The following is an 18,468-nucleotide window of genomic DNA, read 5'->3' on the forward strand; positions in this document are numbered from 1 at the left end:
GGCATTTGTCTCTAGTCTTCTGAGTTGAGCCTACTGGAAACGGAGCCACGTGCCCTTCTTTAGAAGGCATCTGTCCCATGACTCAGGAAGCAACACCTTGGATAGATGCCAGGTTTAAAGCGCGCGGAGGTTCAGGCTTCCTTTACGTTAGACTAACAGGAAGTTCATGCAGTTTCTCCACGGGAATTGTCCTTGGGCAGAATTTTGTAAAAGGTTTAAGACATTTAACTTGGGTGCTTGTTAAAATGCAGATTGCAGGCCCCACACCAGGACTCTTTGGAGTCCCCCACCCAAGAATCAGTATTTTTACTGAGCCCCTCAAGTCGTTCTGAAGAACATTAAAATTTGAGAATCACAGTTAAGCTTTCCCTAAAATGGGGGACCAAAGAAGGCTTTCCTCTCACTATCTCTATTTACTCATCCTTCTGTCCTGATGAATTTGATGGCTGCAATGTTTGGAGAGGGGCAAGATTGGGATGGACGGATGTTGGGATGCTGAGGGCTGAAGTGAGAGTCACTCATGAAAGCCAAGGTCTCCACCAGGTACCATGGGACACCTTGTCTGTCCTCAGTGTGGTCTCATGTGGGTCCTTATTGTCAAGCTCAAGTCAATACACTTTATTTAACTACAGGAAGTGAGACTTTTGACGTAATGAGAAACCAGATGGCTATTGCTTTAGCTACTGCTTAAACACACCTTTGTTTACTATATCCACAAGCAGTTGGTTATGATAAGTCAAAGGCATGTAATATGTAATATGTTACAAAGGAATGTAATATGTTTACATTCTGTTTACGGGCAAAGAAGACTTTTCATGGATGGTGTATAAGGTATGTGTTCGGTTTAGGCTTCTCCTTTTACTTTTTTCAGTAAAATGACTTACAAATCGAGGACAAGAGCCCAGATTGGTGACTCCAGAAATGGTAGCATTTTTCTGTCCTGTGAAATCAATTTTTTCTCTCTGGTTTCAGCCCAGAGTTTAGATTGACCTGAGATACTATTTTGTATTCTATATCATGCCTGTTTCTGAACACTTTTAAATGAGTTAACATTCTCAACTGCAGACTTAGAGGAAGTCATCGGATAGTGTCCAAGGGTGTGAGAGACAGTTGAGGAGGGACGCACCTTAGGCCATTGTAGTAGCAGCTGCAGGACTTCATGCAAAGAGCCTGACCTGAGGCATCCAGGCATCCAACCTGTGTTTGTGTTCTGGTCCCACCTGTGTCCCTAGAACTTACTCCTGACGGGTCTTAGGGAAATTAGGTAACTTACCGGTTTTCTCATCTGCAAAATGTGACTAATAATACCTATTACTTAGAATTGTTTTGGGGATAAGTTACATATTTATCACATAATGGGCACTCAATAAACTATGGCTATTGTTATTGGTAATAAGACTATTTAATGTTTTAACAGTAAATACTAGGTAGGAACGCCAGATTGGAAAAGGTTTGAGAGTGAAAAGGGTGTTAGAGTCTCCGTCTGTGAAACCTTGAGTTAGGGCTGTAGGCAGACTCGAAAATGGGGAGATTGGTGGGTGTGTAAGTGACTGTGGGCTAATGTGTTCTTTCTCACGCCTTGTCCTGCAGGATGTGGACAAGTGGTCGTTTGATGTCTTTTCCCTCAATGAGGCAAGTGGGGATCATGCACTGAAGTTTATTTTCTATGAATTACTCACACGTTATGATCTGATCAGCCGTTTCAAGGTCAGTACCTCATTAAAAATGTAAATAAATGAACTGCACACACTTGTCCATCCTCATATGACTTTCGGGCTAAGACCCTTTTAATGCAGGATGAAGACTGCTCTGGGCAGCTCAGGAAGCACGGCTGGGGTAGCCGCCCACTGCTGCGAATTCCTCTGCAGTGGGTACTGTTGATCACGCCCTTGCTGCCGGGCCTCACTGGCAGGGGAGAGGCTGGAGAAACCCGTTTAGATCCCAGTCTTCCTGGAAGTACAACCTGAAGCCTGAAATAGCTGAGCACCCCCTCGGGCTCTGCCCGCAGATCTCATTTCGACATGACTTTGTGTACTATCGACCGCCACCGTCAGAGAGACAGTAATGGAGACAGAGTGAGCATCTGCTGTCTCTGTAAACTTTTTCCCCCACCACTTGGCTCATTCAGACAAATACTCTCACTTGTCATCTGTGACAGATCATTGGTATTTCCCAGCCATTCATGCTTCAAATTAATTCTTCAATTTTCAGTAAAGAGCATCTATGGCATCAGACTTCTCTCATCACGTGAATAAGCCTCTGGAAAATGCAGGTCTTTTTCTGTACAACATATTGATTTCTCCAGACACAGCGTTCTTTATCACTTTCCTAAGGACTGTCTATTTGGGGATGTATATCTTACATCCCACAAATACTTTATGGCAGTGGTCCTTAGGTCCTTAACTTGTTTTGCATCAGGAACCTGCATGAAAATCCAGTGGATGCTGGAGACCCTTTTCTCAGAACAAAGTTCCTGTGCGTGTACACACACAGCCATTTCAGTGGCTCATGGATCTCCAAAGAACAACCCAGGGAATCCACGTTTATTGGATCTTTATTTTAAAAATGATAATGAACTCATATCTCACCTCTAAAAGGCCATATTTAAAGTTTTAAAAATCCACAAATGGTAAGCGTGGAAGAATATGTCTAAGGAAGAATAGGTTATGGAATTTCAGAAGCATTATAGTAGCATTTTTCTTGATTTTTTTCCTTACTAATATGATTATTAATCTCTAGGAACACACATCCTCTCTTTTTCCCCCAGCCTTATACTGCATGATTTACCCTGGACCATGGAATTGATTCAGAAAACTAATACAATGATTGTTGCCAGGATGCCCTTATTTTGTACTTGTATTAACAATTTGCAACTGTTTTTCACTTTCTGTTTCATAGAAAAGGAAGGCATGCATATTATACATATTTCAGATGGAAAAACAATTAGGCTAATTGGAAATATTATTCTGAGTTACTGGTAGTCAAAGGCTCAAGTCTTTTATTTCTTGAGAAATTGATGGGCACCTACCATGCAGTATGTCTCATTTGTTTGTGGGGAAAACAAAGTACACAAAAATCTTAAGTTATAAAATTATCGCAAAACAAACACAAGCTTCCACCAGTAGTGAAGGAAATACTGATTTCCTAAAAACTGTGCCCTTTCCAAGGCGGGGTTGTATGCATTGGACACGTGAAACAAAAACACTAAAACCAAAACCCAAACTAAAATGTGATAGTCTGTTATATATGGGAACAGGAACTGGCTATGTTCTTATGTTTATTACTTGGTAATTATTATTCATGACTAACAATTTGGAAGGACTCATTCCACTTATGTTATAAATGGTAAATGAGTCCACAAACTGGTACCAATTATTAGTATTGTTTCTGTGTTCCTCAATGTTGTTTGCAACATTATTTGGTGGCCTGTGTAGCATCTCTTCCCTTGAGGTTGAGGGGAAGAGGATTTCAGGGTAGAGGAGAACAAGGAAATACAAAAAATTAGCATGGTCACCAATAACTTCATTTTCTACATATGCATCAAAAATCATTTCTTTACATGTGGATAAAACTAAATGTCTTTGAGATGATTCTGTGTCGTTTCTCCGGGGGTTCTGAACTGAGGAACAAAGAACAATTTGCAAGGCAGATCGATTGTTCCTCAACAAGGGACTTCCTGTTAGATTTTCCAAGTATCTGATAATTTCTTTAGTGATTTTTATTAAGTATAAAAAGTTCTAATTTCCTCCTGTGATTTGTTATGCCTCCAGAAAGGAGCAACCTGGTGCCTTAGATTTTTGCCTGTTCACCTACGGCAGCTTAGTCACAAGTTTCTTAACCTCGCCACTGTCTTTCAGATCCCCATTTCTGCACTTGTCTCGTTTGTGGAGGCCCTGGAAGTGGGCTACAGCAAGCATAAAAATCCTTACCATAATTTAATGCATGCTGCCGACGTCACGCAGACTGTGCATTACCTCCTCTATAAGACGGGAGTAGCGGTGAGTACAGAGAGGAACTCACATCACACAAAGGATGTGAGGGTGATTTTTTTAATGGTGGATATTCCAATTGTGATGAGGTTGAGCCCACGAAGAGTGCATTGTTTTGTGGGCTCCCTGTTCCCCAAGAATTATCTAACCAGCACGGCAAGTCTTTGGGGGCCCCTCTGAAATTTTCTCCATCCCGGGCTTGATCAAATAGATATCTGCTAATGACTTGCATCCTCACTGGGTTATGCCTATTAAAATATAACTACTGTAACGAAATATGTATTTTCAGATATGGAAAGTAGTGCTGTTAACCTTTTCATATAATCAATAACAATGATATTCATACAAAATGAAATTGCATTGAATATACCTGGCAACCATGTTATACAAAGTTAGCTTTTGGTTTAAACCACTAAGTCTTTTTCACAGGGACTATGGTTATGCACATCCTATTTTTGCGCATTTGGTATTTTTGAACCTGAGTGTCAATCTTTTACTTGTAACCATTTGAATTTTTTCTTGCTAGTTTTGGCCCAACGTTTCAGCTCTTTAGATTTTTAAAAATCTCTGTTCTGTAATCCATTGTATTAACTTCCCTGCTCGACTTGGTTATCTGTGCCTTTGCCTTCTTGGCCTTGATGTAAGCCATTCATTTTAAAAGATACAGCTGTTAGTGACAAAAACAGGTCTCTATGACTTTTTACTTTGAAATCTCCTTCATAATCAGAATAGACATTCTTTGGGTATGGTTATGAATTATCCCATAAACCCAGGGCACATTTGTTATCTTTTCCATCAGAGCACGCTGAAAGGCTTGGCCTAATAGCTCACAGAATTAAAAATGGAATATGGTGGGAGGAGTGTGGGCTTTGGAGCTAGATACAGTGGCTATAATTCCCTGCTTAATTGCTTATTAGATTTTGTGAACTATGATAAATTACTTGAGTCTCTGAGCCAAGATGTCCTCATTTTTTAAATGGTGAAAAATATCCCACTTTGTAGTAGTGCTCTGATGGTTAGGAATAAAATATCAAAAATATTAAATACTCTGCCTCATAAAGGAAGCTCAACAATTGGGAATTATTATTATTAAAACATTGCAGGGTTTTCTCAAAACCTACGATCATTTTTCTGTTTTTCTTTATTGTAAAGCCAATTTCTTAAAAGTATTATTTAAAAAGCTATTTTTCTAATTATAGAGAGACCACAAAGGGAACTTTTTGACTTCATAAAAGGTTTATACCAGAGACATAGAGCAAACATTTTACTTAATGATGGTTCTTTGAATGCATGGAGCAAGACAGGGATGCCCACATTAATATTGCTAGTGAGCATTTTTCTGGAGGTCTCAGCCAATGAAATATGATATCTAAAAAAGTTGGAAGAAGCATTCTGTGAAATAATGTGATGATCTCCTTTAGCAACTCTAAAAACCAACTACAAATTATTAGATCAAATAAGTGACCTCAATAGGGTCTGGATACAAAAGTCATCCTATACATTGGAAATTAACAAGTATAACAGAAAAACATACATTCCAACAATTTGTAAAAGTCTATTAATTACCTGTAAATAACTTCAAAAATGATAAAAAGGAAACTTTAAATCAAAGGACAAAAAATGTTTAAATAAGTGGGGAAATACATCATGTTTTTAACTTGAAGCCTCAGTGCTGTGTAGATGTCAATTTTCCTCAAAGTAAGCTATAAATTAAAAATAATACCAGTCAAAATTCCAACAGAATTTAACATGAAACGTCATAATCTGAGTCTGTAATTCATGTAAAATAAGTAGTTCACAAGCTTAGAAAAGCCAATTTTGGAAAAGAACAATGTGTGTGGAGAGAGAATAATTCTTTATTAGATATTAAAATATCTACTAAAGCTATTGTAGTAAAAACATGTGCTGTTTGTGAAAAAATAAATATAACAATGGAATTGATTACAGTTTCAAAAAATAAGCCCAAATATCTATTGAGCACTTATGTGCTGGGTACTTTATTACAGGATGCTATAGACTGACTGTTTGTATTCCCCTAAAATTCTTATGTTGAAATCCTAGCTTGATGATAGTAGGAGCTGGGACTTTTGGGGAGGGATTAGGTCATGAGGGTGGAGCCCTTATGAGGGGATTAGTCCTTCTAAAGAAGACCCTGGAGAGCTCCCTTCCCTTTCTGCCACGTAAGGACACGGGGAGAAGATGGCCATCTCATCTAAGCACCAGGAAGCAGGCCCTCATCTGACACTAAATTTTCCAGTGTCTTGACCTTAAACTTTCTGGCCTCCAGAACTGTGAGAAATAAATTTCTTCCCTTTATAATTCACCCGGTCTATGGTAGTCCGTTAGAGCCATCTGAAAGGACTGAGACTCAGGGTGAGACTATGTCAGTGCCCTTATGGAACTTACCATTCTAGTGGGAAGTTACAGATGAAAGAGGTCAATGAAATATAAGCAAGATCATATTATTAATACCCTACAGAGAAGTCTATTTTAATAGAGCACCTACACAAGGAAATCTGAGCATTTTGTTAGATAGTCAGGAAAGGCTTCTCTCCAGAGATGATGTTTAAGCTGAGGTAGTCGTGATTTTTTGCCTTTAGCCATGCTAAGAGCCAAACAGTGTGTCAGCAGAGTCGGCGCAGGATTAGTACGAAGGTCCCTGAGAGAGAATAGCTTTGCTGTGCATATTCAAGGAGCAGAAATGAGGCAGGCTTGGCAGGAACAGCACCCATTAGAAGAGTCCTGCAGAAGTCTGGTGAAGAGACGATGGTAGTTTGGGCTAGGAACGGCATTGCTGGGAAGAGAAAAAAATGGTATTTCTGAGGTAGAGTCAAGAGGACTGTGGGTGGTGGATGGGATTTGGAACGCTAAAGTGAGGATTGACACTATATCTTAGATTTTTGGTTGGATGAACATGGCTGACTAGAAAGCCTGGTGGCAAAGCGGGCTTCGGGGGGAAGGGAATCAAGAGTTCTAATTTAGACATGGAGAGTTTCAGATACCTGTGAAGCCACCGTGTAGAGACGCCAGGCAGAAAGAAAACGAAAGGACTCTAGAGTTCTGAGAAGTCGAGGATAAGCTTGTAGATCAGGTAGCCAAGGGCATGTGGATACTATATAAAGACTGGAACCAGATGAGATGACCGAAAGGGGGAGTGTGAACAGAGAGGTAGAAGGGGCTCTGAAGTGAGTCCTGGCTCACTCTAGAGTTTTAAAATGAAGGCAAAGAATTAGAGCCAACTATAGAAACTAAAAATCCACGTGGTAACATGTTACTGGGAGAATATATCTTCCCCACTCCTAACGTTTTCTTTCATTTGGAGCTTGTCTGTTAGGGTGGGCTATGTTTTGCTGCAGGACCAAACAATCCCAGGATTTCAGTGGATTAAAAATAATAGTATTTTTTTTTTCCCTCAGGATAAATTAAAGGATCTGCCTTGTGTTGCCCTCACTCCAGTGCTTAGGTTTGTTAAACAGCTACCATTGTGAATGTTGTCAGCCGTTACGGCTGGGAGCAAAGGGGCTCTGCTATTCCTATGTCTGCACTTAGGTTCTGTGGCTCAGAAACTCTGCCCATCACTTCCACTCACAGCTCATTGGTCAGGATGATTCACATGGCCCCTCCCAACCATAAAGGGGCCAGAAAGTTTAATCCTATTATATGCTTAAAAACAAAACAGCCAAAAATTTTATTATTTCTTTGAGTATTTCTCCTTATCTGTTCTCTCTCTTTTGTCTGCTTCTGGGACTTCTCTTAGGCCTTCTGAATCCATCTTCACATCTCTTCACTTCTCTCCTACTTTTCCATATTTCAATATTTTAATTACACCTTCTGAGAGATGTCCTCAACTCTGTCTACCAGTTCAGATGTGTCCTTCTAGTTATTCAAGCTGTTCATTTAACATTTTTAGATAGCAGAAGTTTTAATTTTAGGAACTCTTTTTTGTCCTTGGAATACTCTTATTCTCTTAGCAGTCTTAGATATTTATGAATATACTTATACATACAAAAATTTTGCAATAATTCTTTTTAAAATAGAGTTATCTCTGTTAATTCATGGGGAAGATGCTCATTTGTTTATGAGAATCTTCCTCTTATACTATTGTTCCCCGACCTCCAAATGTCTAGTGATCTTTAATTGCTGGAATATATTTGTAAATGAATATCCATGCTGCTTAGCTGGGCCCGTGGTATGAGTGTCCTTTGCATCTGTGCGGTCTGTCCAAAGAGCCATCCAGGCATGGTGTGGGGGCTCCTCACCGGCAACAGTCTTCTCGGTCTCCTTCCCACTTCTCTTTGGCATGCGCTTTTGTTCTTATGCTTGTAAAATGGCTGATGTACCTCTGCACATCCAAGTAGAGAGACAAGGAAGAAGAGAAATGGTGCAAACCAAATAAATCTGCTCATTTTTAAAGAGCTATCCTGAAATCCAACCCATGTAACTTTCACTTGTATTTTGTTGGCCAGAGCTGTGTCACAGGGCCACTGCAATGTAGGGGAGGCTGGGCACATCGCCATCCCAAATAAAATCAGAGACGTAGTTAGTAAGGAAAAAGAAAGACTTGAGCAACTAACAGTGATTGCCGCTTTAAACAAGAGGAAACTCATTAACAGAGATTGAGATTATCTTGTTATAAAGTCAATGTATGGGCTGACCTTTGTTTCTCACAAATCTATAGATTGAAGTTTTAGCCCCCAGTACCTCAGAATGTGACTGTATTTGGACAGAGGGCCTTCAAAGAGGTAATTAAGGTAAAATGAGGTCATGTGGATGGACTGTACTCCAATGTGGCTGGTGTCCTTATAAAAAGAGATCAGGACACAGACATGCACATGCAGAGAGGAAAGACCACCGTGAGGACATAGAGAGAAGATGCCATCTGCCAGGGAAAGACAGAGGCCTCAGGAGAAACCAGTCCTGCTGACACCTTGATCTTGGACTTTCAGCCTCCAGAACTGTGAGAACATAAATTTGTGTTGTTTAAGTTACCTAGTTTGTGTTATTTTGTTATGGCAGCCTTAGCACACTAATACAGTAGGGGAGCCAAGATTTGGTCCCAGGTCTAACTTCTAAGGCCATGCGTTTAAATATTTAGCCATGCTTCTACAAGCCTGTGGCAAATAAAAAAGCCCCTTATATTCTTATACTCAGTATCTCATGTGCACTTAGCTTCCGGGTATTGTGGTGAGGATCAAAATGGATGCAGAAATGCACTTTGAGTTCATGTAGTCAACATATATTTAGTTAGTACCTATTGTGCCCAGTATGCTATGGAGATATAAAGGTGAATCATACACAGCTTCTTCAGCTCTCACGAAAAGCTCCCAGCATTTATGCTAATGCAAGTTAAGATTAACATAAATGTTGTATCATAGCAGCCAGTGATCATGCATACTGTTCTTAAACAAGCTCATTTGCCATTTGTTATTGAATTTTCATTATCAATTCAGGCCATATTCAGAATAGTTCTTAAATATAGAAACTATTTCCTACCCACTCTCTCTTGGAAATGCAGCTCAAAACAAACTTCTTTCATTTCGAGCTTACAAAAACAGTGGGGAACGTTCTGATGAATGGAGAACATCTTGTTACACTAACCTTTCATTACAAACCAAGAGGGAGAAAATACTTTAAATCATTTCAGTGTTATAAACTGTAAGACACTTAGGGAATCAAAACATCCCATTGATAAAGTGATGTCTGGGCTTCAACATCAACAGTATTACTCATTGTAATCTGTTTGTATTACTCATTATTGTTTAACTTAAGGGCCTAAAAGACGCTTGAATCCTTTCAGAACTCTTCTGCTCATTTCTAAGAGAAAATCCTTGAACAGAATTAGATTGAAGAGTTGTTATTCACTGAATCAATATTAATCAGACTCCAAGCTCCAGTCTACTTTGGATTTAGATCAAAATATTCCAAAATCTGAAGCTACCCCTTGGCCAGTTTCATTGCTTTTGTCAGCAAGGTGCTAATAATTTTCTCTTTGCCTATTTTTTTCAGAGAGGAGAAGCTGTGTAGCTTGTTCTTTTGATCATATATGGCATCATATATGATCATACTTATAAGGGGAACACTAAAAATATCAAAATGACATCTTGGTTGAAGAATGCTAAATAATTTTATTAGGGGTTGTGATTGGTAGACATTTGGCCCCCATGACCTTGGTCCTCAGGTGTCACAAGCATTAAAATGTTGCATTAGATGGCAAAAGGGACTTTACAGATACAGTTAAGGTTACCAATCAGAAGACCTTAAACAGGGAGAGTAGCCTGGTTTCTCCAGGTGGGCACAGTATAATCACACAAGTTTGTCAAAGTTAAAGAGAGATGGAGAAGTCAAAGAGGGTTAAGTGCGAGAAGTACTCACCCAGCCATTGCTATAATAGCTTGCAGGTAGAGGGGGCCAAGTGGAAAGCATCAGAAGGAGATGAATTCTCCTGATGCCTTGGGTACTCCTGAAAGCAGATCTTCCACCAGAACCACCAGGAAGGAATGCAGCACTGCCCACACCTTGATGCCAGCCTGTGGGACCCCAACCAGAGAACCCGTCCACACTGGCCTACAGAAGTGTGCCAGTTAGTGGGAGGTGTTCTTTAAGCCTCTGCAGGTGTGGTAATTTGTTAGGGTAGCAATGGAAAACTAATAGAGAGGTGGAAACAGATTACTAGAGAAACTCTATCATTCACATATCAAAGTCACAACTTGCTAATAATGTCTCCTCTAGCAATAGGAAATTGTGCATGTCCTGTCCCTTCAGGTTTCCTTTGGCCTGTGGTATCCCAGGTCTCCCCCTCGGCCCTGCAGGCATACAGCTCAGCCTGCTTGCCTGAATCATACACAGCAAAGTTCAGAGTCCACCACTGCCATGTGTCAAGGCATCCCTGTCACTGAATTAGTTGTGACACTCATATTTTGTAGATAGGGAAACACTGGTAGGATCTGTGACTTGTACTTTGCCACAGTTTGATATTTCTGGAATAAAATACCAGTGAGACTTAAATTTCTGACTTCTTATGGCTTGACATAAAACTTTCTGTGTTCACAATAATTAATTTGGAAAAGGCAAAGAAACCTGAGCTGTATTAAAATATGGTCCTGACTTCCCCTCAAAGAGCTTCTCCTACCTTCTCTGTTTCTATTAGTGGTGCCTCCTCATACCACCCAGGCTTTTTCAGCCATGCAGGCTAGGAGTGTTGGGGTCATCTTTAGTTCATTGTTCTCCTTGACTGCAACCTCTTCCTGTCCCCCCCATCCCACCCCAAATTCAGTTAATTGCTAAGTCATATGGATTCTACTTTCATACTATCTATACATCCTGTAAGAACTTTTCAATCTAAAACTACTGCTCTTGTATTTCTCTGTTCTGCTCCTGCGCTTCCTGAAGTGGTGCCCTGACTGTGTTACTCTCTTACATGCGAAATTCACAGCCTGTTGAATCCAGTTGATATTCCCACTCACTCTGGCTTTTAATGCCTGACATAGTAGGGTCTCCATCAGTCCCAGCTCCTATTCCAGTGAAGAGAATCATTTCCTTACTCGAGATGATTGCTACTGGGACTTGCTCATTTTGTTCATTCTGAAAATGCCCACTTTCATTTCTTGCTCTGTCCAGTCTTCAAGGACCGTCTTAAATGTCTCTCCTCCAAGAAGCTGTTTCTCTTTCTTCCTTCCTTTCCTTTCCTTTGGCAGATACCACGTTTCTTTCTTTTTATTCCCAAAGCAGCATAACTGATTCTAAGCATCCACAGTGTTTGTTGAAAAGCTAGGGTGTTAAAATGAGTTTTAAAGACTATGGGGTTTTGTTGTTGTTGTTGTTGAATGCTTATTTAATCATTCATTGGCTTTGGTTTATATGTAGGTTATACGTAAGATGGTATTTTGTTGGTGTATTTGGGTAAGAAGGGAAGGGTCACTGATATTTGTAATGTGGGAATTGTAATTATACAGTTATTTACACGCTTTCTGCTGGCTGGACTGATGTTCTCTGATCAGACTTGTTTAGATGTTATGCTGTCTCCCATTCATAATCTTGTTTTAAGATGTGAAATTAACTTTGCATGAGCTTAGAACAGGAGATCCATGTAGGAGAATGGGTAGAGAGTCATCAGCGAAGATGGGTGGGGACAGGATGTTGGGGGAAAAAAGAAAGACGTTGCCAAAATGAAAAAACACATACATATGTAATATATGCATGGACAGTATTAAGAAAAATGTGTAATATAAAATGATACCTATATAATATTATGCAAAATTGAATAAACACATGAACAATGACCCAAAGGAAATATTACTTAAAGCTTATGAGTGAGAATTCTAAAGTCTTACCATGTGGCTGGTTACAAGACTGGCTGTGTGACTTTGGGTAAGTCCTGAACCTCCCTGGGCTTCAGTTTTCTCATGTGTGGAGTGAGGATAACAGTGCCTAGCTTTATGGAGTGGTGGGAGTTACGTGAGTTTCTACATAAAAAGGATCTGGAATCGCACCTGCCACATAGTGAGCCCTGGGACAATGAGGAAGCTGAGGAGGTTCTTTGCTGCCTTTAGAACCGGCTTTGCAATTTTCGTTTTCTTGAGATCTTTCCTTATCTTACCATCTTTTCTTCCATCTCGTTTTGTTGACTTTCATTTTAGTCTGTTTTCTCTTTATGTCTTCTTGTTCCGTGTATCTCAGTGTGCATTTTGAAGATGCCCAAAAGTTTCTTGATGTTTCACGCTGGATTCTACTAGAAGCCATTTTCAAAAGTATAGTGTGTTTTTCCCCCAGAGTTCTCTTTGTGCTCATTTCCCCCCTAATGATGAAGTCTTTTTTCCATCGGTTGTGTGCCGTTTGTTTATTTATTTTCCCCCACACCTATCCTCAAAGAAGACAATAATTCTCAGGAAGTTTCTTAGATGAGGACCAAATTTAGTAGTTGAAAGAAGTGGCCATAGTGGGGAATTGTAAAAGTTTAAATGTTCATTTTAAATCATTTTGCATTAATTTAAATCATATAAATGTATTTTATGCACTAATCTTTAATCCAGACCCTAGGGTCATTTCTGAGTTCCACCGATCTGAGTACTCATACTTGTCTTGCCTCAACCCATCCTCTAAGATTTCTAGTTTCATTTCGTTTAAGTGAAGTGGGAACTTAAAGATACTCATAAAGCAAACTGAGTGCAGAAGCTGCCTAAACTTTTATAATTATTTCTACTCCTTCGCAGCTGTCACACATATTTTGACAGCAATTCTTTTAGTGATTGTCCAAAGCATTGAACTTAGGTTCTATAGAAATAACAACTCCATCTTTGCTTTCATATTTTATTGGTTAATGTCATATTCAATTACATAATTGTAGTAACAAGTACAACGTATCAAAACAGAGTTTGGAATAAAACACACTGAATCATTTTTTTAACTAGTAACAAAAGTGAGCAGAGGATACCAAAGGGTGGCCTAAGAGTCAGGAATGTTCTATTGTGTGGGCATTGTGCAGAATGGTTTACAGAGGGATGGGAAGTGAATCTACGGAATCCACTAAATGGAAATCAGTTTTAAGGGAGCTTCAAACACAGCAGTGGTTCTCAAACTCTAGTATGCATCAGAATTAGATGGCTTGATAAAGTACAGATTGCTGAACCACAAGGTGGAGTTTCTGATTCAGTGGGACTGGGGTGGGACCAAAGAATTTGTCTGCATTTCTGACAAGCTCCTAGGTGATGCTAATTCTGCTGCTCCAAGGAGCACACTTTGCAAACCACCAAACCACAGCTAACTTTGAATGTGTACATGGGGACAAGTCCTTTCAAAAATCAACACACATAGGGCAGGAAACCAAGTGTTATTTCTTCATCTGTCTCTACCCACTGTGTAGTGGATATTCCTTCTGTAATCAGTCATTAGGTGTTCTATTACTCTTAGTTCTTGGAATTGTGTTGAAATGTTTAAGTGTGTGTATGTGTTCGTGTGTCTACCTAGAAACTTTATTTGGAAATTGGAGGAGGATGCAATGAGAGCTTTCCAAGTCTTCACATTCATTATCTTTTTGCTTTCTTGAAAAAGATAAAACTACTAGTTAGTTCTTTCAACCTTGCTGGGCATGCTGTTTGTAAAGCACAAGTCCCCCAGTCTCTTCACAGGAAAAAATTAAAAAAAAACTTATTTCCATGCCTCAGAAAACTTGTGTTTGGCAATAGTTTACCAGCTGCAGGGTGGAGAGGCAGCAGTGTGGGTGTGTTGTCAGCAAGCTGAAGACTTTGAGAAAGAAACAGATTATCTGATTGCTCTGTAATCTCCCTTTCAGAACTGGCTGACGGAGCTGGAGATCTTTGCTATAATCTTCTCAGCTGCCATCCACGACTATGAGCATACCGGAACTACCAACAATTTCCACATTCAGACTCGGTGAGGATGTTGAAATGCTTGGAGAAGAGGCAGGAGGGGACAGGGGTAGAGTTTTAGAAGTTAGAAAGGTGTGAGTCACCTTTCTTTTGCACGGTTGTCCTATTTTGAGTTTCTGAAAACATGAACCTATAAACAAGAGATCAGCCTGATCAGCTTTAATCATGACGTGGAGTTTAAGAAGCCACCTGCTCCTAATTCTCATATTTTATTTGGATCTAATATGTATGTCTTTTTCTTTTCTATTCTAATGCTTGCTATTTGTTTACTTATGTATGTTCTGCACATACTCTATTTCTAATAGGAGGTGGGGTAGTTTACATAAAGACCCAGATGCCACATAAACTAAATCAATAAGGACAGTGATGACTGGAGTGTTTCTGTTGACATTAATGATAATTGAGCCTTCTTGCCATCTGACCTCTGGGATTCTCATGAAATCTCTTTTCATCCCTTCTAATTTCATACATCCCTGCTTTGCTCAGGGCTTGCATCACTCCCTGGCAGAAGGGCTGGGGAGTTAGATTGTTTCTTCTAGGCCACCTTCACCATAAGCAACCTGTGAACCCTTCCAAATGAACTGCACACAGGCCTCTGTTGGGGGCCTAAATATGGGTCCAAGTGTCCACTCTGAACCTTCTGACTTGTAACAGACATCACTAATTGATTTTGGTATTTTTGTCTTGCTAAGCTGTGGATTTATCCCTAGTACTCCTCCCAACACAGAATTCCCGGCAAGCAGCACCAGCCAGTTGTCATTCTCCTTAGGATGAAGCTTTATCTGCCATCTCCTGGTCTAAGAACTTAATGTCTCTAAGACAATGATGTGGAACTGGAGAGAATCTGACAGTAGGGTTAATTGAGCCTTGACATATGAATCAAAAGAAGCTAGGATTTGGGGAAAGATGGCACTTCCAACTCCTGTAATTAAGCCATTTTCCTCTTGAGTGGTGACTGGTTTTGATACTGGTCTCCAGGCAAAGAGAAAAGATGTAGCAGGGAGGGATGGGAGTTTAACACCAAATAAATACTTGCTGATTTCACTTGAAAAAGCAGGTGCGTACTCCAGATAGGTTTGTGTTCATTAAATCAATCTACATGTATTTAATGAGCTCAACACTTAATTACAGGGTACACAAAAGAAGACAATATCGTCTGATCTCTGTTCAGAAGGGGAATTTCAATGGAATGGAAGGAGACAAAAGGACTTAAGCTGCTGGCTTTGGTTCCTCCCTCCTGCCTCTTCACTTAGAGTGGTCTCAGCTGCCGGAAGCAGCCTTTTGTGGTTCTATTCCAAGGTCTTTAACACAGGGAATTCCATAGAGAAGGACTCTTTAATGTGTATCTATGGGTGGAACCTTTGCTTTGAGCAGAAACCAAGGTGAATAGCACCTGCCAAAGGAGAGGTGGGTGGAACAACTGTACGTGGATCTTGCCTGGAGACCAGGGTCCAAACCAGTCACAATTCATAGGAAAACGGCTTAATTACAGAAGTTGGAAAATAGTTTAGTGTCACAAAATACACGTCAGTTGGTACCTAATTTACTCACCATATATAAGAGCAGATCTTTACTTCAGGATTTGCATGTTTTATGTTAGCTCTGTAGGAGTGGGAAAATTCCAGTGGGTGTAGTTAAGCTTGGTTTAGAATGAAATTTAAACGTTGGCCCTCTTCAACAGAACTTTATCCAAAACATCTCAGCCCATATGATCCCCGTTCAGAAAGCTAAGTCTGCAACTAGGTCCTTTATCCTTTGATGGATAAAATGTTAAGCTTAACACTTTCAAGGTTTGCTAGATACATCCCAAAGTTTGGCCAATGACAGGTGGAAGTTATCTTGAGGAGCTCTGGCCTGTCAGAAGACCTATAAAAGTCACTTTAAACCTCTGGAACTAAGCTTCCTTGATGAGAAACAGATAAGCTCTAATAATCTAGGCTTTCATTAAATTAAAGGTATTAAAATAGCATACAGCCTGTGTTTGGTGACATTTGGTTATGGAACAGTCTCTGAAAAACGGACGAACCACTGACATACAATCTTTATATTCCTTACTCTCAGTCTTTCTTCCACATGTGGCTTTTGCATAGAAAAATTTAACGGCAAGATCAGAGGCAGCTTGTAGATAATATGTACCAGGTGGTATGAGTTCCACAAATTACACCTGAAATAAATAAACCAACGTGTTCACTGAATGAAATAAAAATAAAAAATTAACATCATTCCAGAAAATATAAGGAAGTTTGACGTAACCCACATTCTAAAAAATCTTTTTTGCTACTAGTACAGGTCGTTGATACCTTGTTATAAAACAGTTTTCAGAGGGTTCTTAGGCTGGCTGTCACCTATTCCCCACCCACATATGTATTCATAGTAAAATACCCTACATCCACCTATTGATGATTTATAGTATTTTAAAGTCTTCACATTCATTGTCTTTTTGCTTTTTGCTTTATAGTATTGGTTGAGCATTTGGTTCATATAAATGGCATGGAGGCAAAGATAATTTCTAAACATAGGAAAAAGTGACAGTGCAGTCTCGCCTGTGAGAGGTATGGGGAGAAATCTGAACTGTTGAACATGCTCAATTTTGCTTGGCTTTCTGTTCAGGTCTGATTCGGCTATTCTGTACAACGACAGATCTGTGCTGGAAAATCACCACTTGAGCGCTGCCTATCGTCTCCTGCAAGAGGACGAGGAAATGAATATTTTGATCAACCTCTCAAAGGATGACTGGAGGTAAGGATGAGACAGGAAAGAGACTAGGAGGCCAGGGAAGGAACTCTGAAGATAGATACATATGGTGCTTTTGAGGCGATAATGTCTTGTTTAAAATTTTTATTAGCATTTTCTCTCTCTCTCTCTCTCTCTCTGTGATTCTTTCTTTCTCTTGCTCACTCATTCTGTGTGTGTGTGTGTGTGTGTTTTCTCTCTGTATATATATTTCATATCAACACAAATATTGAAATTTATAAGTAAAGGCTATAGAATGCTATGGTTTGGTTTCAGCTACTTTATTTTGCTAGCTTTACATTGCTTTTCTATTAATGAATAGGGAAATGAAACCAGTTTGAGTCAAATGATTCAGTATTGTAAAAATTCTCAAGGAAGAAAGTTTGAAAAACCTCTTCTAACAATGTCCAATTAAGGACAATTTGGAAACATTTGTTGTTTATTACCTTAGGAAATATGTGTTGCTTTTATCTGAGCTTCTTAAATCTGAATTTTATCATTTGACATTTGTTCTTCACTCATATTTATTCGGACTTCTTAACAATCTTTTAACGTTTTCCAAGAAAATTATTTTGACACTTTAAAAACAAAATCATGGGTACTTAATTCTGTTGCCTAAATGACATTGTATGTCTTTGGATTTAGGCACACCTGGGTGTGAACATAAGGACATGAAAAGGTGCCTGACATCAGCAGTCATCAAAGAAATGCAAATTAAACCCACAGTGAGATGCCACTACTCATCCATTAGAAGAATGGCTGAAATTAAAGGTTGACAAGACTAGGCAAAGAAAAACCAGAAACTTCATACACTGGTGGTCAAGATAAAAAGTGATCCGACCACTGTGAAAAATATTTGGCAGTTTCTTATAAAGTTAAGCACTCAGCTATCTCGTAAACCAGCCATTCTACTTCTAGGTGTTTGCCCCAGAGAAATGAAAACACATGTCCACACAAAGACTTGTACATGAATGCTCATAGCAGCTTTCAAATCACGATAGCCCCAAACTAGAATCTAATAACTCAAATGTCCATCAGCTAATAAATGGATAACAAATCGTGGTAAATTCATAGAATAGAACACCACTCAGCAGTAAAAGAAAATGAACTGTCAATGAACTACTACATGAACAGATCAAGAATCATTACACTGAGTAAAGGAAGTCAGAAACGAGAGCACATTTTGTATTTTATGTGTGTGTGTACATACATGGGAACATATGTATGTATATATCTAGTGTCTATTTTTATAGATAATATATATGTATGTGTACCTATAAACCTACACATACATATATATGTATATAAAACTAGAAAATGCAAACTATTCTACAGAGGCAGATTGAAGTTTGCCTGGGGCC

General features: G+C 39.4%; 1 protein-coding gene across 2 annotated transcripts in view; it reads left to right on the plus strand.

Annotated features, from left to right (window-relative positions):
- Positions 1-18,468, plus strand: part of PDE1C (phosphodiesterase 1C) — a 485,677-nt gene that overhangs the window by 385,473 nt on the left and 81,736 nt on the right. For both annotated transcript variants that reach the window (XM_069461523.1, XM_069461524.1), the window contains 4 exons: positions 1,591-1,707; positions 3,858-3,998; positions 14,278-14,378; positions 16,985-17,113. In XM_069461523.1, the coding sequence (XP_069317624.1) occupies positions 1,591-1,707; positions 3,858-3,998; positions 14,278-14,378; positions 16,985-17,113 (488 nt within the window). The remainder of the gene's footprint in view (positions 1-1,590; positions 1,708-3,857; positions 3,999-14,277; positions 14,379-16,984; positions 17,114-18,468) is intronic.

This window comes from Eulemur rufifrons, chromosome 29, assembly GCF_041146395.1.
Source record: "Eulemur rufifrons isolate Redbay chromosome 29, OSU_ERuf_1, whole genome shotgun sequence".
Lineage (NCBI taxonomy): Eukaryota > Metazoa > Chordata > Mammalia > Primates > Lemuridae > Eulemur > Eulemur rufifrons.